We start from the raw sequence: 24871 nt of genomic DNA, 5'->3' as shown, positions 1-24871 counted from the left end.
GAGAGAGAGAGAGAGAGAGAGAGAGAGAGAGAGAGAGAGAGAGAGAGAGAGAGAGAGGAGGAGGAGAGGAAAAGGGAAAAAGGAAAAAAAGGAAAGAAAAGAAAGGAAGGAAGAACAGACTGTGTGGATGTGTCCGTTTGAGCCCTTGCCTAGCATGCTCACACCCTCTGGCTTCAGTCCCCACTCCTCTGAAAATAGAAGCTTAGAAAACCCTAAGACCTTAAGTGGGTAGAAATAATCTGGATATTAGAAAACATAGTTTTGGAATTGGTAAACAGGAAACACAGAGACAGAAGGGACAGGCTAGCGAAAGAGGGAGACAAATGAGAATAAAGTATAATGATACACACACACACACACACACACACACATGCCATGGTGAAATCTAATAATCTAATTCTTTGTATGGTAATTTCACAAAGAGGATAGATAATGCAAGAATATCAAAAGGTGAAACCTACAAGACATGCTTAAGTCATGGTGGCAGTCCCTTGTGAGTAGCTTAAGGACATCATAATGGGGAGGAATCCTGGTGACAGCATTGATGGCACCGGGGATTTTCAGCTCCCTTTCATTCACATGGTGCATCCTACCATGCAAAGCCTTCCAATTACTGAACAACTCTGTGCTACATGGAGGTCCCCAGTGTTGGATTTCTTATCCTTTTACTAGAACTTTAATGCAATTAAATTTATATTATTTATTTGTCTTAGTCATTGTTTCATTGCTGTAAAGCGATGCCATGACTACAACAAAATTTGGCCAGAGAAAAGGCCAGATTGGAATTGAAGTTTTCAACTGCTCTGTAAGTACTGGGGATACAATCTCATTATCTGGAAGAGCAGCCAGTGCTTTTAATCAGTGAACCATCTCCAGTAAGTATTTTTTAAGAGTACTTAATATCCCCAGTATTCAGGGAAATGTGAATTAAAGTTACTCTGAGACAACATATCATCTCAGAGGACTATTAAGAAGGAAACTGACAGCAGATGGTCAAGAGGATGTGGGGTAAAAGGAATGTTTACTCACTGCTATTGCTGATAAAATTAATACAGATACTATGGAAATTGGTTTGGTGGCTCTGCAAGGAATTAAAAAAGAGAATTATGAAATGATCCAGCTGTACTCTCCTGGGCATATAACCTAAGGACTCCAGGTTCTACCATAGAGGCACTTGTACATCCATGCTTATTGCTGTTGGCAACCTAGATGTCAATTCACAGATGAACTAATAATAAAATATGATGTATACCCACAATATAATATTTTTCAGTTGTAATTGAATAAAATATTGAAGTTTGTAAAAAAAAGGATTGATCTGGAAAGTATGAACATAAAAGTGAGAACAAACTCATAATGTTCTGCCTCATATGTGGATTTTAGTGTGTGTGTGTGTGTGTCTGTGTGTCTGTGTGTGTGTCTGTCTCTCTGTCTGTTTGTGTGTCTGCATAAACAAGACCAACTGTGTGTAAAGTCTGAAACCTGGTAAGAAGACAAAGAGAGCAATTGTGATGGTAAGTGTGAACACAGGGACACTCTGGAAGAGATAAATGAACTGGGAATGAGCATGCTCTATGGCAGGAGGCATGGGGTGGCAAGGATGTGGGTGAAATGGAAGAAGGGAAATGATAAAATGTCACCTTGTTCAAAACTGTCATTATATTATCTAGCACACTGTGTGCTAATTTAAACATAAAATTTAAAAATGAGGGAAAGTCAACGGTGTCACCAAATTGACAAAAGAAAGAAAAAACTACCTAACATGAATTAAAGTGCTATAGAAATATTCCTTTAAATTTATAGCCATCTCAGGGTAGCCTGAAGAAAAACACCTGAGCATCTGACACCACAGGGATGGGCAAATATGTGATGGAGAGATGAGAAAGATGAAATATTCAATGGAGGGAAGGGAGACTGTACATACACAGTAGAGAAAGGTGGAACTGGAGACTCAGCAGCAGCAAGGAACAGTCAGATGTGAGGAGCCTGGGCAACAATGGGGCTTGGTGAGCTCCTGGCCTAGGCTACCACCAAGGTAGAATGCCACCAGATTACCACCAAGTAGATTTTTGTGGTTTGAGCTACCTGTCACCAGAGACCATGTGGATGTCTGAGAGCAACGCTGCCTCAGAGGGTGGGTCGGACAAGCTGATCTGACTGGCCTGCATTGCCATCTGAGCACATGCTACTGTTGGAAGCAATGTCTGGATCTCTGGTCCTGTGGCAACTGGGGGCTATGTAGATGTTCCAGGCCTGTGTTAGCACTGAAAGCCATGCAGATAGCCCTGGTCTGGACTACCCCTTGAGGTATTGTGCTGAGCTGGCCCCAGCCTTCCTTGGTCACCACATTCAGGAGAGCTGGCACATCCTTTGCCAGGGCAGCACAATAGAGCTGACCCTGGTGGCAGAGGAATGGATGAGGATGTGTTGGGTACCTTCATCTGCCTTGAGGCAATGTGGGTGAGGGAGAGATGCCGTGTCCCCCTCACCTGAGTCAGACAAGTCATAAGAGCTGGAGAGCTGTCCTTGCTCTTCATTGGCTGCAGCACTCCAGAGAGCAGGCCCTGTACCTTGCCTGGACAGCACAGTCCAGCTGACCCTGGTTGGGGGTGGGACACAGGAGAGCTGGCCTGAGGGCAGGAGAGTAGGAGAGTTGACCCTGCACCTTGCTGGCTGCAGCATTGAGTGATCTGGCTGTGGCAGTGCTGGAGGGCTCCCCCTGGTGGTATAGGCACAGGACAGCTGGTGAGCTGACCAACTGAGCCACCACCCAGGCCCAGATCCAGAGCTTTGCGTTGTCTTACCCAACATCTACCCCATTTATGAACTGCTCAAACAACATGAAAGGGCCAATCCTGCATATCCAAAGCTGCAGGATCTACATAACACAGGTAACATCAGGGTATCCAAGAGGAGTCCCAGTGAGGATCCAGTATTAATGGTGAAGCAGAAGTCAGAGGCCTTAAACCAGACCAATGAATCACTGCAATGAACATTGGCAAGTAAAGATATAGGGACAAAACAGTATAGTGTATGACACACTGACATTCTATAGCTTCCATGACAAATTGTTTTTTGTTTTTTGTTTTTTGTTTTGTTTTGTTTTATTCTATCCTATGTGTGGGAAAAATTAAAGGGCCACTGCAGAGGAGGTCTGGAGGCTTTGGCAGCAGCAGGCCCCAATGACACGAGGAAGTTCTTGGTTCCAAAAGGGTTTATTGTCATGGCGTATGGTGGATGGATATGGAAGTATGCCCCGTAAAACTCAGGGCAGTCCCAAGTTATATAGGGAGGGAGAAAGGGGGAGGATCTGGGGAGGCCTGCTTAATTTGCTCTGCCCTCTGGCCTTCATTAGTATGTAAATCCCTAGGGCCTGAGGCCTCTAGTCACAGCCTCTACCTGTGCACTTTGGTAGGGGCTGTAATGGCCTACGTGACTGAACAATGTAATTCTATGGAGACTAGACTGCACGTCAGGACCCTGGGTTCTGGGGGTGTGCAGAACTCCTGCCGGTTCTCACGTAGACTCTTGGGGCTCTAGGCACATGCCCTGCCATGAACCAGGATACCCTTACGCAGTCCCATACCTATGTACTTTTCTTTTGGGTTGCAGGTTGCAAGGGCAGAGGGAGGATACAAAGAATGGAGCCATGAGTGGGACTGGAGTGCATGATGGGACACTCACAGAGAATCAATAAAAAGCTTAAATAAATAAATAAATAAATAAATAAATAAATAAAAATAGCTATCTACAACTTTAAACTGAAGGAAAACCTAAAGAGAATTCTCTGTGTAGGATTAAAAAAACTTCGACAGAAAATTGTGAATAACAAAAAATAAGTTGCCTACAAAGAACAGCATGCCCCAAGATGAATTGTTAGATGTTGACATTGTTTGATTTTTTTTTCCGTTATTTTGTTGTTTTTTGTTTCTGATGACAGGGTTTCACTAGGAATGGCTGGCCTGGAACTCAGTATGTAGATCAGGCTGGCCTTGAGCAGATCACCCAGCCTCTGCTTCCCAACTCCTGGGGTTAAATACATAGGACCCTACAACTGGCTTTGTTGTTTGATTTCTTAATCATGCATCTGTTTTATATTGATTTATGTTATTAAAGTTAGCTGATTTATACAAATATTTCTTATAATAGATTTTTTTAAAAGATAAATATCTCTGCTATCTTGCTCTCTTTTCTTTATGTGTGTGTCTGTGTATGCATGTCTGTGTGTGTCTGTGTGTGTGTCTGTGTGTGTATGTAAATGTATGTCATGTAGGTGCTAGAGATCAACAGAGAGTGCTCTCTAACTTTGTCTATTCTTGCCATGCTGGGATTAGGAGCACACCCCCATGACTGGCTTTTCATGTGGGTGCTGGGCATCAAACTTGGGCTCTGTGCTTTTATGGAAAGCATTTTAAAGACTAATCAGTTTTCCCAGCACCAGCTGTCCCCTTTAACTTCACTGTCACTTTTACTTACTTGTTTGATTGACTGGCAGAGGGACTATCTTCTCTTCGTATCTCACGGGGTGAGTCATGGACACAACCAGGTCCCGGAGACCCAGGGACCTCGCAGTTTTCAAAGAGATGTTGTAGATTTTAGTGACAGTCACTGTGGCATTGGCGTTCTGAGAAAAGTACTCTTGTGGTGGGTGCACTGCCACTTGTGAAGGGTAAATGGAGATCCTGGGAGCAGGCTTTCCCACAGCTGAACAATGGAGATTATGAAGATCTTCAGAGCCAGGGGCAGACTGCAGTTCAGTTACTAGCTCAGATACAGCTGAGGCAAACAGAGGGAAACAAAATTACGACTACAAAAGCAAGTCATCCCAAATCCTCTGCTGTGAGAGCATGGCATGTCCCCCAATTTCTATATGACACACAAATGCTGAAAACTCATCCCTATCTGATACCTCCTGACTGATGTCACAAAACCTCCAATATCTTTTCCTCCACCTACTGACTGCTTTCTCAACTTCCATGCATCTATAAATTATATTACATATATCCCAGCACTTCATACTCACAGAGACATGTTCGGGTACACTGTGAGAAGTTGTGTCTTTGTTCTTCCTCACCTACCTAAGGCATTCTCTGATTGACTTTAATAAAAATCTAATGGCCAATTATCTGGGCAGGAAGTGGAAGGTGGGACTTCCTGGGAGGGAGAAAGGAACTCTGAAAAAAAGAGAGAGAAAGGCCTTTCTCCTAGAGATATGAGAGGAAACAGATGTGATTAGTAGCCTGGATAGTATACTTAGCCATGTGGCTGGTTGGGGTTAGGTGGTTGAGTTAACTTAGATGAGCTAGTTGAGAGTCTGCCCAGCTGAGAGACTGCCTAGCTAAGGCCTATGCTTTGAAATATTAAAAGCTCTCTCTGTGGTTATTTGGAGAGACCAGCTGATTAAGAAATAACTGCTGCCAAATTAATTTCTGACATTAATTAATCGATACAGAATATTAATAATCATCTTACAGTGACATAATAAGGAACTTTGATGTTCTCACTAGTACTGTGCCATTTTGCTTGTTTGAAGACTGGGCAACACTAATTCTCTTAGCTTCATGTCTCCTTTTTTTTCCTATGATGTCTCTTTTCTTATATGTTCATCTTGTCTTAGTAACAACATTCTGATATTTTTCTGAGTTTTCTCCACTTAATGGAAGCACAATGTAAAGAAATGATGCGCAGAGGGAAAAGATTCCACCTGAGCACAACATCTCCACAGGCCTCCATTGCTTTCCTCCTGTCTAAGTAACTTGGACCCATCACCATCAGCTTTTCATTATCGTTCGTCTTCAGGACAATGTTCTTAAAAACTATAACTCCACGATGTATACCCCTTATTATAGAACCCTCCATGAAAGGGTTATATACTTAAAATGGTAAGGCAGGTTTGTCCTCCACGGCTGCCTTGTGAAAAAATGTTAAACAGACACTTATAGCAGGCTTCATCTTCAAATGTCACTCCTTGGATAGTCATGAAGGAGGCACTGGGTTCCAGGATCTTGCACTGCAGCCTGTTTACATATGGTGGGAGAATCTTTTCTCCGTATTTACGACTGTAAGTCCCAATATTTTGAGGCAAAGAGCCTTGGATTTTCTGCCAGGTGATTTGCTCAACATTTGCCAGGCTTGTGAAGTTGCAGAAGAGAGTCACGTTTCCTCCCAGGATGGCTGTCTCATTAGTGTTATGCTTTATCCTCTGTGAGGACTCTGAAAATAAGATCCATTGTTAAGAGATATATAGATATATAGTCACATACTTCTGTGGAGTATTCTAATAACACTTGTCTTTCTGTCTTAGGATTACCATTTTAGTTGCTTCTTGTGCTCAGTAAAAAAAAGAGGCATGCGTAATGACACAGTCCAGTCTGAGGAAGTAAGATTATTCATTATTCAGAGGAAGCCCCACTTCCTCTGTGTTCTCAGAGATTGGGTGCAGAGCTGACTCCCGGGATCTGCTGAGCCCTCGGGCCCAGACCGGAAGGAACCTGTGCTCTGGGCCAGGAGTGAATTCCTGGGTCCCAGTGGGTCCCAGTTACCCCCTGTTTGGGGTGGGTGTTGCTGTTTCCTTACCTGAGTTAAAGCTCCTGGGAGGCCCTCTTCTGCTGGGTTTTCTGAGGTTGGGTACAGAACTGCAGCCTGAGATCTGCGATCTGCGATCTGCTATATGCTCGGGCCCAGACATGAAGTCCAAGAAAAATCTTTCAAAGAACAAGCTGTTTTAGCCCCAATGACTGCCAAACCTGGGTGGAGCAGGGCTTTCCCACCCTTCACTGATGAAGTATTTCCTACTGATACATCCAGGGAAAGTGGGTAACTTTGCCTGCAGTTGTGTGTCCATCCCCGGGTGACACCCAGTCTCCACTGGATATTGCCACTGATGGTCCTGGTTAAACTGAGTGGGTCACAAGGCAAGACCAAAACTCATGAACCTAGGAGCAGGAGTCGTGGGGAGAAGAGGCGTGGGGGGTGAGATGATAGAACTGGGAGAGACATTAGAAAGGAGAAGAAAACAGAAAAGGATGTACCACATACATACATGAAACTGTCAAATATGTAACTTAATTCATAAAACCAACAACTTTCACTGTGATGTTGACAAAAGAATTTGTAAATTAAATTTTCTTGCTTCTTTGACACCTCTTATAAGTGTCCCCCCCCCCCCACCCTACCAGCTGCAGATTTCCATTCATTCTCCTCTCTGGCCCTCTCTCCTGTCTCTTCCCAAACAGGATCCTGAACCCTTTTGTTCCCCGCCTCATTTTCTCTCCACCCAGGTCTCTCCCTCCCTCTACCTCCTATAACTACTTTATTCCCCCTTTTAAGTGAGATTCAAGCATCCTTACTTGGAACTTCCTTCTTTAGTTTCTTTGGGTCTATGGAGTGTATGGTGGGTATCCTGTACTGTATGGCTAATAGCCACAATTAAATGAATACATATTATGCATGTCTTTTTGGTCTAGGATACCTACTCCGGATGATTTTTGTAGTTCAACCATATGCCTGCAAAATTCATGATGTCCTTGTTTTTGATAGCTGAATAGTATTCCATTGTGTAAATGAACCACTCATTCTGCTCCTGAATTCAAGTTTGAGAGATTTTTTTTATTTTTTTAATTTTACTTATGACATGGGGTATGTGTCCTTGAGTGCATATACCCCCAGAGGATAAAAGAGGTTTATGGATCCCCTGGAGTTTGATTTGTAGGTGCTTGGGAGAGAACATGGGTCCTTACATAGAACACAACATACTCTTAGCTCTTACTTACTGAACCACCTCTCATGACTTCTCACCTAAACACTGGTTATTGACTTAACCTGAAGAAATCAGATGGACTAAATGCTGTTAATTCAATCACTCAGAATGAGCAGAAAACAGTAAGAAAATATTTGTTGAATTCTTAAATTAAGGCAGCTTGTAATGATAGAGAAATCCACATGGCAAATTATTTATAGATATGTCCTGGTAGGAATGATTTTTAAATGTTAGGAGTCTTTACTGAGATTCTCAGAAAGTGACTAGAAAAAGGGGATGAAATTCTTCTCACAGTTATATATGTTCAGTCCTTAAGCCTGGTTATTACCATTTTAACATAAAATATCTATATAGGAAAGGAATCATATCTGTATGCTAGTAAATGTATCATTTACTATCAAATGTAAATTCTAAAGCTTCATTCTCAGCTGGAGAAGATACCAAGATAAGAGGTTCCTTTTAATTCCCATGTTTCCACTGGTCTTCCTATACTTCTATCCTATCGAAACAGAAGTAAATAAATAGCCCAGATAAATTATTGATGTGGAACTTGGAATATGACATTGAATCATAAAATAATACTGTTTTCTGAAGAATGCATTTGGCCTAGCTTCTGCTGCACTAGAATCAGTAGTCAGCCTATAGTTCAAGAGCATGATATTTACAATACTCTCCCCCAAAATCAAACCAACCAACAAGCCAGCCAGCCAGACAACCAACAGACCAACCAACCAACCAGTCAACCAACCAACCAACCAACCAACCAACCAACCAACCAGTCAACCATACAAACAACAATACAAGCAAAACAAATGAATCCAAAGAAACCAAAACCTCCAACCCCCAAACCAACCACCTAACTAACCATGCAGGGAAGAGGAGGGTCAATTTGGAAAGAGTTTGGGGATGGGATGAATATGATCAAAAATCTTTGTACAACATTTCAAAAGAACTATTGAATGTTTTAAAAGATGAAGTACAAAACTCCATAAGCTTCTGGGAAAAATATTAAACATCCTTAGCCATGATGGATGCAAACATTAAAACTACACTGAGACCCCATCTTACCTTAGCTGGAATGACAACAAATGCTGGCAATTATTCAGGGAAAGGGATATCCTTAGACTCTGTTGGTGACTGTAAACCAGAATGTCCATAGTAGAATTCACCACAGAAAAGATTCTAAGTCAATGTCCCACAGACACACTTGCACATCCATGTTTCTTATAGCATCATTGATTAAACAAACCCATTGAATCAACGTAGGTACCCATCAACAGACAAATGGATAAGGAAAATGTGAAATATGTACAAAATGAAGTGTTATCCATTTGTAAAGAATGACTTTAAAAATAAAGTAAAAATGGCTTTGCTCAAAGATGAAGAAGCCAACCATCCATCAACATATAAGAAAAGAAGCCAGCTTCCAATCTTGACAAATGTCAAGATTGCTGTCATTTGTGGATCCTAGATTTTGTAGAGAAATATGTAAAGAATATGTATGTATTTCTGTATATGACATGAAAGCAGGAACAGAATGGTAATATCGAGAAGACAAAAGGAGAAGACAAAAGCAGAATACAGTGGAAGGGGAGGTTATGGGAAGTGAATATGAGAAAACTACATGGTACACTCAGAAGATAATTATCATTATGAAACCCATAAATGAATATATGCTAGTAACTGTAATCTTTTTATAAATGTAACCATACAGAGCTTATTTCCTTTAATAATCTAATTCTATCTCTAACAGATATACATTCCATCCTCATAAATTTCAATCTTAATGGTTAGGCAGAAATAATATTAATCTTTATTTCATTGAACTTTATATTACTTTATCAGTTTTTAAATCCTTTCATGGTTTCTTTGGCCATTTGATAATTCATGTGGAGAGCCACATAGTGCCGTGCCCTTAAGATGGCGGCTGGTCTCTGCCTTCTGCCACCTGTTGGCGAGTGCTCTCAGGAGTAAACAAGTCCTTATTTGGCTGTGGCTAGTGATCTGGCTTGCTTCCGTGTATGTGGACCTATCTGCTGTTGCCACGTGGCAGACAGGGGTAGGCTATTCCTAGAGTACCTAAGCCTGGGAGAAGCTTCCCTGGGGGGAGAGAAGCTTATTCAAGGTCCTGAATAAACTGCTTGGAGAAGAGCTCGTGTGTCACGTCATCCTTGCTGGACGAGGGTGGGCACAACAAATTCCCTTCAATGATCCCTGTCATTTGGCCATCAGGCTGTATGATGCTGGGGATGCTTCTCACTCAGCCAAGAGGACAATGGAACAGGCACTCCTGCATTTGCCCCTACAGTGCTCAGTCCCTTATTTCACTGTTAATTCCATCTTATAGGCACACAAATACCTCACAAATTTTTGTGTGAGTTAGAATGTAAGATGCTCTTCTACATGCCAAAAATGATGTAAATTTTAAAAGCACTGCACAATTTCTCCAGAAATATTTTCTTAGACTACTAAGAAAATATGATTAGAATCTCAACTAGTCACAAACTAGAATATACACATTCATCCTACAGGTTCTGTTTCTCTAGATAACACTGACTCATACAAATGAGAATATAATAATATAAAACTTGATTCCCCAATAATACTGCTAAACAATTTTCAATTGAATTATTCTCTATTTATATTTCAAAGAGTACACAGATATATCACTATTTCTGAAGCCATCTTCACATTTGTCTCAGGGTGAATGAAAAACTTTCCTAACATTCTTAATTGCACTGTTTTTGTGCCCAGAACCCAGGCCCCAACTTCAACCTTCTAACTCCAACTGGAGTTTTTACATTTCAAAATAGCTACATCCCTATCCTATCCAGAAGACTTCCTCCTACTTGAAAGCAGAGAAAACACTGTTTCATGTATTTGTGGCCAGAAACTCATTATGGCACAGCTGAAATGTACATTAACAACACAGTTTCTGTGGTTTCTTTTAAGTTTCTTATTATGTTTAAATAAACACAAATTTAAAGTTTTAAGTCTCTTTAATATTGATGAATAGGTTTCTGTCTTCATCAACAAATCAAATTGGGACTAAGAAAACTGACTCTTCCCAGGGCAACTGTCTCATAATCCTTATGCTCTATCCTCTGTGAAGACTCTCAAAACAAGTGCCAGTGTTAAGAGATATATATTTCCATATTACAGTGGTGTATTAAAATATATCAGGTCTCTCTCCCTAATGATTAACATTTTATTTGCCTTTTCTGAACAATAGAAGGTAACACACTCCTGCAGACTTAGGAAGGAGGATCATGCATTCAAGACTAACTTATGATACATAGTGAGACTGTGTTTCAATAAAAAGGAATATGAATGGAGATTCTATATACATTATCAGTAGTAGAACGCTTGCCTAATACATCCAAGGCACTGCACTGGATCCTCAGAACTAGGAAGGGGACAGAGAACTACAGTATGTTCTTCAACACTGAATATCAAGTTTCTAAAATGGTACCCAACACATATTACCTAATAAATATTTATTAGGGGCATAAAATAAGAATTATAAGTTAACCAACATAAAATAAATTATATATATCCAAATTTGTATTTTAATCCTAATGTATATGTGTATATATGTACCCTAAAGTATGTATTTTTCCACACCTCTCTGGATAGTTTATACATTTAAGGTGTTCAACTTGATTATCAAAGAAATACAGATTAAATGGAGGACTACATATATCAGATGTTTAAATGAAAGGTGAATAATGTCGAGTTTGATTGACAAGGTATAGAAATAATACACCTCACACACACTGCTGAAGGGAGTTTGAATTCTTTTGGGTACTTGGTGGAAACCGTGGGGGCCATCTTATCAATGAACAAAAGCATCTCTACAAGCAGTAAGAGTAACCATAACAGAGCTAATAGATGTGCACACATGTTTTCTCCAAAAATATGAACAAAGATGTTCATAGGAACATTTATCATGACCAAAACGAATTTGCAAATTAAAGCATAGTTCATGACACACTGCAGTGGATGAATACACAGTCACTGGTAAAGGGGCAGAATAATTTGGATTCAGTAGTTTAATTTTTAAAAAGAACCTGAATTTGACTGGCCTCTAGTTGGCCTTCTACCTTCATTGTTACATAAAGCAGATAATGAGGAAACTATCTAATTTGAGCAAGTCGTGCACACCTCAGAAGCTGTGTTCCCATCTTCATTCACACCGTTCTTTCATTTTCTATAGTCATTGTTTCAAATATGCTCCCACTACATGATTTGCTAGCTGTGTGATTATATAGGTATATGGAAAACAAACTGAATCTAGCATACATTCCTCTTTACCTACTGGAGTAAAAGTAAATGTCCTGTAACGTAGTATTTATTTGCTACTCACGTCCAGCTGAACATCCATAAAAGAAAATAGTTACCTGATTCTTGTGCACAGAGAGGAAGCATTAAGGGATAGATGATGCAAAGGAGTGAAAAGTCCATGGAATCTGAGGATGAAAGTCTTTTTCTAACAGTGACAATATTGTGTTTCCTAGCTAAACTTCCAAGTGAGGCCAGAATTCATGCTCCTATCAAAGCTTCCCACTGAGGTTATTCATTAACAAGGATATTTACCTATTGTATCTATCAACAAAACCAGGAGCTGGTTCTTTAAGAAAATCAACAAGATAGATAAACCATTAGCCAAATTAACCAGAGGGCTCAGAGACAGCATCCAAATTAATAAAATCAGAAATGAAAAGAGAGACATAACAACAGAAACTGAAGAAATTCAAAAAATCATCAGATCCTACTAAAAAGGCCTATACTCAACAAAACTGGAAAACCTGGATGAAATGGACAACTTCCTAGACAGATACCAGGTACCAAAGTTAAATCAGGAGCAGATAAACCATCTAAACAGTCCCATAGCCTCTAAGGAAATAGCAGCAGTCATTAAAAGTCTCCCCACAAAAAAAAAAAAAAAAAAAAAAAAAAAAAAAAAAAAAAAAAAAAGCCTAGGACCAGATGGTTTTAGTGCCTACTTGTTTTAGTGATCAAAAGAAGTGAGCCCAGACTATTGTGAGTGGTTCCATTCTTGAGCTAGTGGTCCTGAGTTTATAAGAAAGCAGGGAAGCAACCCAAGTGAAACAAACCAGTCAGCAGCATCCCTCTGCATCAGCTCCTGCCTCCAGGTTTCTTCACTGTGTGCACTCCTGACCTCATTGCTTTTATATTGAACTGTGAATAAAATAAACCACTTCCTCCACCAAGTTGCTCCTGCTCATGGTGTTTCATCCTAGCAATAGTAACCATAACTAAGATACCTCCTTCCTCATTTTTTTAAAAACATTTTTCTACCAAGGCATGGTGCTGCACATGTTTAACCTCAGCACCTAGGAGGCAAAGATAGTCAGATCTCTGTGAGTTGGAGTCCATCCTAGTAAGAGTCCATCCTATATAGTTTCAGAAACTCAGAATGACACAGTGGATTAGTTTAAGAGGGAAAGAGAAAGAGAGGAGAGAGGAGAAATTGGAGCGAGAAAGGGAAAGTAATGTAGAAGATACAGTGTTCATGGTGTGAAATTTTTAAAAAAATGTTCAAAAATTATTTTAAATTATATTTTATTGCAACAATTTTCAATTTCCTGGGTTTCCTTCCCTCTAGTTTTTTTTTTTCATAAACGTATGTTTCACAGGTGATATGGGGTTCTTCTATGATGTAATTCACAGGTTCTTTGTATAGGTGACAGAGAATTGAACAAGATCCAGAAAAGTAGTAGTGAAATGGTGGATTTATTTGTGGCACAGTAAAACAGAAAGTATACCATCAGACAGATAAATGGGTCAAGCTCACATGTGATCCAAAAACTGTGAGCTCTTTTCTGGGGTTCCTATTACAGATTTAAGAGGAAGGAATGAAGTGAATTCTTATCTTGAGTGACAGATGGGCTATTAATTTAAGTTCATGTAAGCTTCATCATAAAATGTAGAACAGGGGTTAGATATCATTACTGTAAACAGTTTAAGATATTAAGAAACCTCTACAGCATCTGTTATCATGGAGAATATAAATATTTGTTCACAAGGCTGAGACATATGTGATCCTGTTTTACTGCAATCTATTTGTGCTGAGGCATAATGTACAGAAGAGCTTCCTTACCTTAGTTACAGTTTCATTGCTGTGAAACTTTGACCATTGTAAATGTTATAAATGAAAAATATAACTGGGGCTGGCTTATAGTTTCAGAAGCTTAGTCCATTATCATCATGATCCACTGCCCCCACAGTGACACACTTCCTCCAACAAGGCTACACCTCCTACGAACACCTCCTACTAATGCCACTCCCTATGGGCTGAGCATTCACACAGAGGAGTCTATGGCACCCATGCCTATCCAAACCACAATGCCCGTTTATTCCAATGACCAATTCTATTCCCAGTAGGACAACTTCTCATACTTCTACTCTTATGGGAGGTTTGTATTCAGGCACATTCTGGTAGGAAAGAATTTTAAAAGGGAGCCTCATCTGAGATTCTTAGAAAGTGTCCAGAAACAGGTGGACAAGGATTTATTAAAAGTCACATATGTTCAGACTCCAAGCTTGATTTGTTAATAGTTTAACATCAAATTTGAAAAGATTAGTTTCTTTGTGCTAGTAACCTTCATAACAAATTGTGCTTAAACTCTTCATTCTGAGCTGGAGAGGGTTCCAACAAGATTCCAAGATGAGGATGCTCTTTCCCTTCTCATGTCTGAACATGCTTCTTGTATTTCTATCTGATCTATAAAGAGACAAATATAATTTCCCAGACAGACTATTTATGTGTAACTAGAACCCAGAACTTGAACCTAGGAGATAATGATATTCACTCAAGAATGTAATTGGTCTTGGCTTCTCTGAACTGGGATCAGTATTCAGTGAGCATTTCATAAACATGTATGTTCATACTACTCTCCTCCATAATCAATAACAGACAAGCTAACCAACCACATATGCAACAAAACCAAACCAAACTAAACCAAACCAACCCAAAACCTCTAATACCAAAGCCAACCAGCCAACCAGCTCACCAACCAACAACAACCAATAGAATACAAAGAGTCCATAGGGAAGAAAGGGCTGGATCTAGGAGGAATTAGATGATGTTATCATAATGATCAAAACACATTGTAAAAAATTCCAAAAGAATGAATAAGAAACTTTAAAGATTACATAAAATATTCAAAACATAAACAGCAACAATAACTGCAACAAAAAACAAAGCTCAACATTTATATTAGGGAAGTGCAAATTAAGACTATATTGAGATTCCACTTCACATCAATTGGAATGACAAGAAATAATAAAAAATGGTGGCAATTATGCAGGGAAAATGGTATCCTTAGACACTGTTAGTGGCCTGTAAATTAATATTACCACAGTGTAATTCCTCATGGAAAAGATTCTAAATAAATAACCCACAGAAATACTTGCATGGCGGGTGTTTATTATAGCATCGTTTAAAATCCGATGTAAGGAATCAGCCTAGGCAAGAGATGAATAGACAATAAACATATGGACTATAAACAAAATAGAGTGTCATGTGTTCATGAAGAATGACATTAACAATAAATAAAGAACGACTTTGCTGGAAGATGGCTACAGCTGGTCATCAACATGTAAATAAAATAGGCCAGAATCAGAAAGACAAATGTCAACTTTTCTCTCATTTATGTGTCCTAAATTTTTTTATACACATGTAAACCATATGTATTTATCTCAATAGATGGCATGAAAGCAGAAGTCTATAATAATGAGGGGAGTGGTAAAGAGCTAAAAAGAGAAAGAGCAGGTTATCAGTGATGGGATCGAATTTCATGGTCTTCTCAAAAGAAACGGTTTTATGAAACCCACACAATGGAGTACCTGCCAGTATCAATAAACTTTCTACAAGCATAAACACACACAGGTCATTTCATTTAATAATGTAATTCTATCTCTAACATAAGATATATATTTAATTATCATATTTTCCATCTAAACAATTAGAAATACTCTTAACCTCTATTTCATTAAAAATGTAAATAGTTTATTATCAGTTTTTAAATCCTTTCACAATTTCTTTGACCAATCACAAAAATGGGTTTACATTGTGAACTTGTAGATATAATTCCCTTCAATGATCTCTGCTGTTTGAAGTTGTCGGGCTATATAAGGCTGGGAAATCTTCAATGGTTTCTATTAGTTTTAGACCAGCTAGAGCTAAATGGTGATACTCTGTCTTCAAACAAACAAACGAGCAAATAAACAAACACATTTAAAAAGTGAACAAATTTAGACAGAAACAATATCCTTGTGAAAGTCATGTGACCTAATATCATTTACTTAGGCCAACTCTTTGTCTAGACAAGATGTGTCATGAGACCATTGGCAGAATTGTACTTGAATCACTCAGTTTATTGCAAAGCCTCATCCCACAGACCACTGGTTCTCAACCTTAGGCTCAAACCCTTTAAGAGTCAAAAGACCCTTTCACAGTGATTGCCTAAGACCATCTGCTTTCAGATATCTACATAACCATTCATAACAGTGGCAAAATTATAGCTCTGAAGTACCAAAAAATAATTTTGTGGATATGGGACACCACAACATGAGGAACTGTTTAAGGAGTTGCAGTGTTAGGAAGGTTAAGAACCATTGTCATAGATCTGTTTGAAAATGACGCAATGCCCAGATGTTATAGGGAGTATTTTGTATCATAATTTTACCTAGATGCTGCCACAGTTCCACAGGAGAAGTAATTACCCTAACTGCTATGAATAATAATATCTGCTGACTACACATGCATTTATTGTTATCGGTCTCTTTGTCACAAAATCTAATCAAAATCAGAGCTTGGCTTTGAGGCTAAAAATGAGCAATTGTTTCCCTTGACCTGGGAGGTTTGTGTTGGTTGTTAAATAGCTACATATTAATCACCTAGGACATCAAAAATATCTCTGGACATATTCCTCAACATTATTATAGCTCCTAGGTGATTTCAGAAAATAATAGATGCAGAGAGAGGAGTTACATTGGCTAGGAAATGAAACAGATTTAAAAACAAGCCAATGGAGAAAGCAGGCTTTTCTAAAAGAGAAGCTGGCCAGACATCTGTGTCTAGGCAACCTCATCATGTAGTTTGTGCTAATGTGATTCAGTCACTATAAATATTGTGTACAGTTCTAGTTGAAACTGATAGTACAGTAACAGGGAGAAAGCAATATGCAGTACCATCATACAAAAAGAACTCATCAGTGTACAAAAAGTCACTGGATGATGATGAATCTCTCCGTGTTCCATCCCCAGAGACTAGTAACCTTCACTAGCTTGTGGTCTCAATGGAGGGAGAAGGTTTTGTGAAGATCCCTTTGGATGGTAACAACTTTGTCTAAGTCAGTGTTCTATTGCTTGCAGAGACACCATGACCATGGTGAAAAGATGGATGGGGACCAATGGTGGAAGGGGATGTCTCAGGAGGCCCTTGCCAAGGCATCTCTTCCCCCTGACGGACCAGCCACATGATGGTATAGCATAGAATAGAGTTTATTCAGGGCATGCGGAGGGGAGCCAGGAGGCTAGGGAAGAGAGAGAGAGAGAGAGAGAGAGAGAGAGAGAGAGAGAGAGAAGAGAGGTAGAGGAGTAGAGGAGCAGAGGAATAGAGGGGGAAGGGAAGGGGGAGGGAGAGGGGGCAGAGAACCTGCAGGCAGAGAGATCAAGGGAGCAAGAGAGAGAGGAGGGGCCAAGCAGCCCCTTTTATAGTGGGCAGGCCTACCTGCCTGTTGCCAGGTAACTGTGGGGAGGAGCGTACCTGGCCGCTGCCAGGTAACTGTGGAGGTAGAGTTTAGACAGAATACTAACATGCCCACGTTTTGGTTTAATTAAAAAGAAAATTAGAAAGAGGTGACAACGAAGCGGGAATAGGGTCGTCGTGAAATCTGACCACTTTCTGCTGGTATTGGGGGCGATGTGTCTTTAGGGGGAACCTAGAAGAATGGGTATGGAAGATGTTTGTCCTGTCTTAGGAGAGTTGGCTGTTTCCTGCTGTCCAGGGTCTATGGAGTGAGCCATCTGAAGATAGGTCAGATGAAAAGGAAACATGTAACGGGGCCTTGGTTTCCTTTGTAGAGGTTTAGTCTATTGTTTCAAGGCCGTGAGCATAGTGGTGAGCTTGGTGACATGAGGATAAACACAGTGCCAAGGGAGTACCTAACAGTCCTACATCCAGACTGACAAGCAGCACAAAGAGAGAGACACAGAAAATGGCTTGGGCTTTTCAAACCCCAAACTTCACCTCCATTGATATACTTCCTCCAACAAGGCCACAGTTACTTCAACAAGGCCAGGCTTTCTAGTCTTTCTCAAGTAGTGCCACTCACTGGTGCCTAAGCATTCAACTACAAGAGACTTTAGGGGCTATTTTTATTCAAACTACCATAGTCTCTAAAGAAATGGGATCTATCATATGAGTGGTAAACAAAAGTCTGGTAATTTAATGGTCACATCCATTCTTCTTGTTTTAAGCATGAGAAAGTCTCAATCATTGGTTACTAGTAAATTGGTAGTCGGTACCATTTTACTTCATTGATATTAAGATATCTTATAAGATATAGTAGTACAATTTGGTAACTATGATTATTACATTGCCTATCAGTAAGAGCTATAATGTCTGTACCATTTTTGAACATACATCTAAAAGATTTCTCCATTCTTCTTCCTGTGATACTATTTTAAATTGGATGCTGTTTCAAATTGCTGAGTTGTGTGCATATACCCAGATATATATAATAAACAAGTATCAGCTCTCTAAGAATTGCATGAATGCAAAAAAGGCTAAAGAGTTTTTGAAAAAACCTCATATCCCATCCACTTAGACAATCGGCAAATACTTGTAACATAAATGTAACAAGGCAGAAGAAAATAAAGAAACTTTGAAAGCATATAGGCAGTTGCAAGTGACTATGTATAAAGCTACCTAGGATAAAGCAAGATTCAAAAGATTAGACAAGAACTTGGCCAACAAGATAGTTGTCAGAGAAAGTTAGTGGGCTGCACCCTACTATATTAATGAACAACCAATATAGTACCTCATAGACATGCCCATGGACCCATGTGACCTAGTCAATTCCTCAAATGACACTCTCCCCTCAGACAACTTAGGCTATACCAAACTGACAATTAAACCTAGCTAGTACATCAGTTCTCATAGCAAAATTTGTTAACTGCTGTAGGCATTATAGTTTTACACAACTTTCAGTGCAGAAGTATGTCATCTTTAGTCATAAATACCTCCTGATTTCTCCCCCAAACCTCTGACTAAAACAGTCTAGTTTACCTGTTCCTTTACAGACTGTAATGTCCTATTAGTTCCTCCCAAGCTATATGGCATGAAATAGAATAGTTAAATGTGGGTAGACACATGTCAACATTTGTATTCTAGGAATGCCTTACCAAGAGAATAAAGTAAAGGAGAAATTTCTGAAAGATATGTTTTTAAAACTTAGAAGCTGTATCTGTTACTTTTCTCATTGCTGTGATACAATAAATGATAAAAGGGGCATAATGAAGGAATATGTTATTTGAATTCATGGTTCTAGGGTACAGTCCATGACAGTGAAGACAGCTCAGCATCAGGAACATGGGACATTGGTCACCATCAGAAAGCAGACAGATAAATATTGGTGCTCAGCTCAACTTCTATATTGTATTTAGTATGGGGTCTAGACTATGAGTGGTTCCTTCCCTACTCAAGGTCAGTATGGAGAGACAGTTAAAACTGATGGTTATTGGAGGAGTGAGATAGAAACTTAAGACACTAGAAGCTCCTCAAACATAACCACATTTGAAGGTGGTTTAAATGAAATCACTAAATAATAGGGGAGACATCTCTTGTCACCAAGTCAAGCTTCCAGTACCAGGTTTGGATGATATCTCATTAAGTTGTTGGCTAAAGATGACCAATGAGAATCCCATACAACCCAGACTGTTGGCAAGGTTATAGCTTGCTCTCCTCAAATTCACATCAAGGTCCAGTTGATGAAGACAGAGTTCATTGAACATAGAGAATTTGAACTGGTGCCTACAGAGAACCTGAAAAGAATTTTAAGTTAATAAGACTAACTCTGCAGAGCTTACTTTATTATTCTGCCCATTCTCACATCACCACTACATTCTATCATGGACACTTTCCTACATCTGACACCACAGCTTAGGCTTGATTGTTTGTGAAGGTGATGTATGGTGTATGATGTATCTATGCCTCTGTTTGTGTCTGCATCCTTCACCCTACTGTAGACGAGAACATCTGCTTTTGCATATACTCAGAGCTTATTCATTTTTACTGCTAGGCCCACAGCACAAAGCATAAAGCATAGACCTGCTTACTTATAGTACTGATAGGGACATATTATTACTGGTTGATGCTTAATCTAATGGGTCAATTAATTGAGACAGGATCTAATTCTGTAGACAGGCTGGTCTGGGATGCACTATATAACCATGCTTTACCTCAAGCCTGCTTCAATTAATTTGCCAGAGCCTACCAAGTACTGGGAATACAGACATGAGCTGCCATGCCTAGCTTGGAGGTTATTTTTTATGTTGGTACCACTAATATTTTTTTTTTTACAGATGGATTTCATAAGCACATGGTCAGTGTACTCTAGGGTCACAGAACTTATGAAATGTCTCTCTCTATTGAGGAAATTTATTGTGATGATTTACAGTCTGTAGTCCAACTACCCCAGCACTAGTCAGTTGAGAATGGGAAGTCCAGGATCTAGTAGTTGCTCAGACGCATGAGGTTGGTTGCTTCAGCTGGTCTTCTGTAGAAGTAGATTACAACAGATGTGTTGGCAAGGAAATGGAAGCAAGCGAAGAAGAGAGGATCTTCCTTCTTCCAATGTCCTTATATTGGTTTCCAGGAGAAGTGTGGCCCAGATTAAAGGTATGTACTACCACTCCTGGCTCTGGAATTTGTCCAGATACTGATCTCTATATCAAACACACACGGAGACAATGTAAAAACTTTATGTACTTTACTTTGGCCTCTGTCCTTGAAAGGTATGCCCAGGGACAATTTTTTTTTTGTATAAATGACTGTGGCTTTATTTAAAATATGAAAATCAAAGGAAGATACCCAGTTTAATCACAGTATTTTAAAAAATCCTTCCCCAATATTAAAGGATCATTACTAAATATATAGCACCATAATAAAAATAATGATGGGTGAGGATATTCACATCTCACAAAATTGTTTTTATTGTTAAAAAGCATTATTTCAAGAGGTAGGGCTGAGGGTACTACTTCCTCAGATGAGGTAAACCCTTGAAAATCTGAAGACTCAAAGTTCTTAGCTTCAACATGGTCCTCCCACACATCCCCATCCCAAGTTATAGAATTCCATTCTTTGCCAATTAATGCCTTTACTTTAACTATTGACACCCTCTGAGGCTGAGACTTGAATTTTCACTGTAATTCAGCCAACCATATAATGAGGATATTTTTACCCAAACAAGAAAGAATATACCTTCTTTTCCACAACTCACTGAACCTGAGCCAAAATTGACCATATACTCAATAACAAACAAGTCTTACCAGATACAAGAAAACTGAAACAGCCTACTGTATCTTATCAGACTCTCAAGGGTTAAATGTGGACTTCAACAACAAAAAGCCTACAAACACATGAAAATTGAACAATTCTCTACTCAATGGCCATTGGGCCATGGAAAAAAATAAAGAAAGAAATTAGAGAATTTCTAGAATTCAATGAAAATGAATGCACAACATACCTAAACATATGGGACACAATGAAAGCAGTGCTAAGGGGAAAGTTCATAGCACTAAATGCCTTCATATGAAAATAGTGAGATCTGATACTAGCAATTTAACAGCTCATCTGACAGTTCTAGAACAAAAAAGAAGCAAACACACCCAATAGGAGTAGATGGCAGGAAATAATCATACTCAGGACTGAAAGTAGTAAGATAGAAACAAAGAAAGCAATACAAAGAATCAACGAAACAAAGATTTGTTTCTTTGAGGAAATCAACACAATAGAGAAACTGTACCCAAACTAACTAAAAGGCAGAAAGAGAATATTCAAATTAACAAATTTAAAAATGAGAAGGAGGACAAACCAACAGACACTGAAGAAATCTGAAGAATTATTAGATCTTACTTCAAAAACAAAATTGGAAAATGTAACAGAAATGGACACTTTTCTCAATAGACACCATTTACTGAAGGTCAATCAAGATCAGACAAATAATCTAAATCGACCTATAACCCCTAAAGAAATAGAAGTAGTCATGAAATATCTCTCAACAAAAGCAAGTCCATGGCCAGATGATATTAATATAATAATAATAAAATAAATTTATTTTATGAGGCTACAGTCACTCTGATACCTAAACCACACAAAGACTCAACCAAAAAAGAGAATTTCAGATCAATTTACATCATGAACATTAATGCAAAAATACTCAATTAAATACTCTCAAACTAAATCCTAGAATCAAAACGATGAGCCACCATGATCAAGTAGGATTTATTCCAGAGATGCAAGGAAGGTTCAACATCTTCCTTATTGAAAAATCTTTCAGTAAAATTCACCATATAAATCAACCGAAGGAACAAAATCACACAATCATCTCATTAGATTCTGAAAATGGCTTTGAAAAGACCCAACAACCTTTCATGATAAAAAGTCTTTAGAGATCAAGAATGCAAGCTGCATACCTGAACACAATAAAGGCAGTATATAGCAAGCTGTTAGCCAACATCAAATTGAATGGAAAGTAACTTAAAGCAAATCCGATAAAATTGACGACAAGGCTGTCCACTCTCTTGTTATCTATTCAATACAGTGTTTGCAGTTCTAGCTAGAGCAATAAAACAACTAAAGAAGATCAAGGGAATACAAATTGGAAAGGAAGATGTCTAAGTATCTCTATTCACAGATAATATGACAGCATACATAAGTGACTATATATAATTATACTAGGGAAATCCTACATCTGTTAAACACCTTCAGCTATGTCACTAGAGACAAAATTAACAACAGCCAAAGGATGTAGAGCAAGGGGAACACTTATCTGAAGCTGGTGGGAGTGCAAACTTGTACAACCACTTTGAAAATAATTACAATGCTTCCTTAAAAGAATTGGGAATAGTTCTACCCAAATACCAGATATACTGCTCCTGACCATATACCCAAACAACCTTCCACATACCACAAGGACACTTACTCAGCTGTGTTTGTGATAGATATCTTTTGTGATAGCCAGAAACTGGAAACATTTCAAAGCCCCTCAAAGAGAATGAATAAAGAAAACGTGGAACATTTGCACAATGGTGTATTACTCAGCTATTAAAAACAACATCATCATGAAATTTGCAGGCAAATGGATAGAACTAGAAAAGATCTTCCTGAGGGAGGTAACCCAGACCCAGAAAGACAAACATGATATAATCCATGGACCCCAAAAAGCTACTTAACAGTAAGGACTCAAGTGTACATGGGGACACATGAATTTCACTGAGAATAAGAATAGACATCATGGGTGGATTTGGGGGGGTGACTGGATGGGGTTAGTTATGGGAACAGGATAATACTTGATTTTTTTATTGGATATTTTATTTACATTTCAGATGTTATCCCCTTTCACCATTTCCCACCCACCCACCCAGGAACCCCCTAACCCATCTCCCCTCCTGCTTCTATGAGTGTGTGCTCCCTCCCATCCCCCACCCACCCATTTTCACCTCCCTGACCTTGAATTCTGCCACAGTGGGGCATCCAGCCTTCACTGGACCAAGGATCTCCTCTCCCAGCTATGCCCAACAAGGCCATCCTCCCCTAAAAATACAGCTGGAGCCCTGGGGCCCTGTCAATGTGCTCCCAGGCTGGTGGTTTAGACCCTGGGGGCTTTGGTTGGTATTGTTGCTCTTCCCATGGGGCTACAAACTCTTTCAGCTCCTTTAGTCTTCTCTCTAACTTCTCCATTGGGAACCCCATGATCATATCACTGGAGTCTAATTTCTTGAGTTCTCTGTATATATTGGATATTAACCCTCTAAAAGAATCCAAGGCATCTGCCTTTGTATATGTCAGGCTCTGGCAGACCTTTAAGGAGACAGCTATATCAGGCTCCTGTCAGCATGCACTTCCTGGCATCCACATTAGCGTCTACCTTTGATGACTGTACATGGGATAGATACCCAGGTGGAACAGACTCCAGACAACCCCTCCTTCAGTTTCTGTCTCACACTTTGTCTCCTTATTTGTTCCCTTGAGTATTTTGTTACTCCTTCTGAGAAGGATTGAAGCACCACACTTTAGACTTCCTTCTTCTTGAGATTCATGTGGACTGTGAGTTGTATCTTGGATATTTCGAGCTTTTGGGCTAATATCCAATTATCAGTGAGTGCATACCATGTGTGATGTTTTGTGATTGGGTTATCTCACTCAGGATGATATTTTCTAGTTCCATCCGTTTGCCTAAGAGTTTCACGAATTCATTGTTTTTAATAGCTGAGTAATACTTCATTGTGTAAATGTACCACATTTTCTGTATCCATTCCTCTGTTGATGGACATCTAGGTTCTTTCCAGCTTCTGGCTATTATAAATAAGGCTGCTATGACCATAGTGGAGCACGTGTCCTTGTTATATGTTGGAGCATTTTCTGGGTATATGCCCAGGAGTGATATAGCTGTGTCCTCAGGTAATACTATGTCCACTTTTCTGAGGAACCACCAGACTGATTTCCAGAGTGGTTGTACCATCTTGCAATCCCACCAACAATGGAGGAGTATTCCTCCTTCTTCACATCCTTGCCAGCATCTGCTATCACCTGAGTTTTTGATCTTAGTTACTCTGACTTGTGTGAAGTGGAAACTAAGAGTTGTTTTGATTTACATTTCCCTGATGACTAAGGATATTGAACATTTCTTTAGGTGCTTCTCTGCCATTCGAATTTCCTCAGCTGAGAATTCTTTCTTTAGCTCTGTACTCCATTTTTAATAGAGTTATTTGGTTGTCCGGACTCTAACTTCTTCAGCTCTCTCTATATATTGGATATTAACCCTCTAAAAGAATCTAAGGTTGGGGAAGGATGGCAGG

The 24871-nt window shown here is 39.4% G+C and overlaps 1 protein-coding gene across 1 annotated transcript in view; it reads right to left on the bottom strand.

Annotated features, from left to right (window-relative positions):
- Positions 1–12229, bottom strand: part of LOC114637069 (OX-2 membrane glycoprotein-like) — a 21766-nt gene extending 9537 nt beyond the window's left edge. Inside the window, exons 1-3 of the mRNA XM_028785206.1 lie at positions 12160–12229; positions 5875–6213; positions 4477–4776 (exon numbers count right to left, since the gene is read on the bottom strand). Coding sequence (XP_028641039.1) covers positions 4477–4776; positions 5875–6213; positions 12160–12223 — 703 coding nt within the window. The 5' untranslated portion in view covers positions 12224–12229. The remainder of the gene's footprint in view (positions 1–4476; positions 4777–5874; positions 6214–12159) is intronic.
- Between the last annotated feature and the right edge of the window lie 12642 nt (positions 12230–24871).

This window comes from Grammomys surdaster, unplaced genomic scaffold, assembly GCF_004785775.1.
Source record: "Grammomys surdaster isolate TR1022 unplaced genomic scaffold, NIH_TR_1.0 125167, whole genome shotgun sequence".
Classification (NCBI taxonomy): Eukaryota; Metazoa; Chordata; class Mammalia; order Rodentia; family Muridae; genus Grammomys; species Grammomys surdaster.
This window is presented reverse-complemented; position numbering and strand designations above follow the sequence as displayed.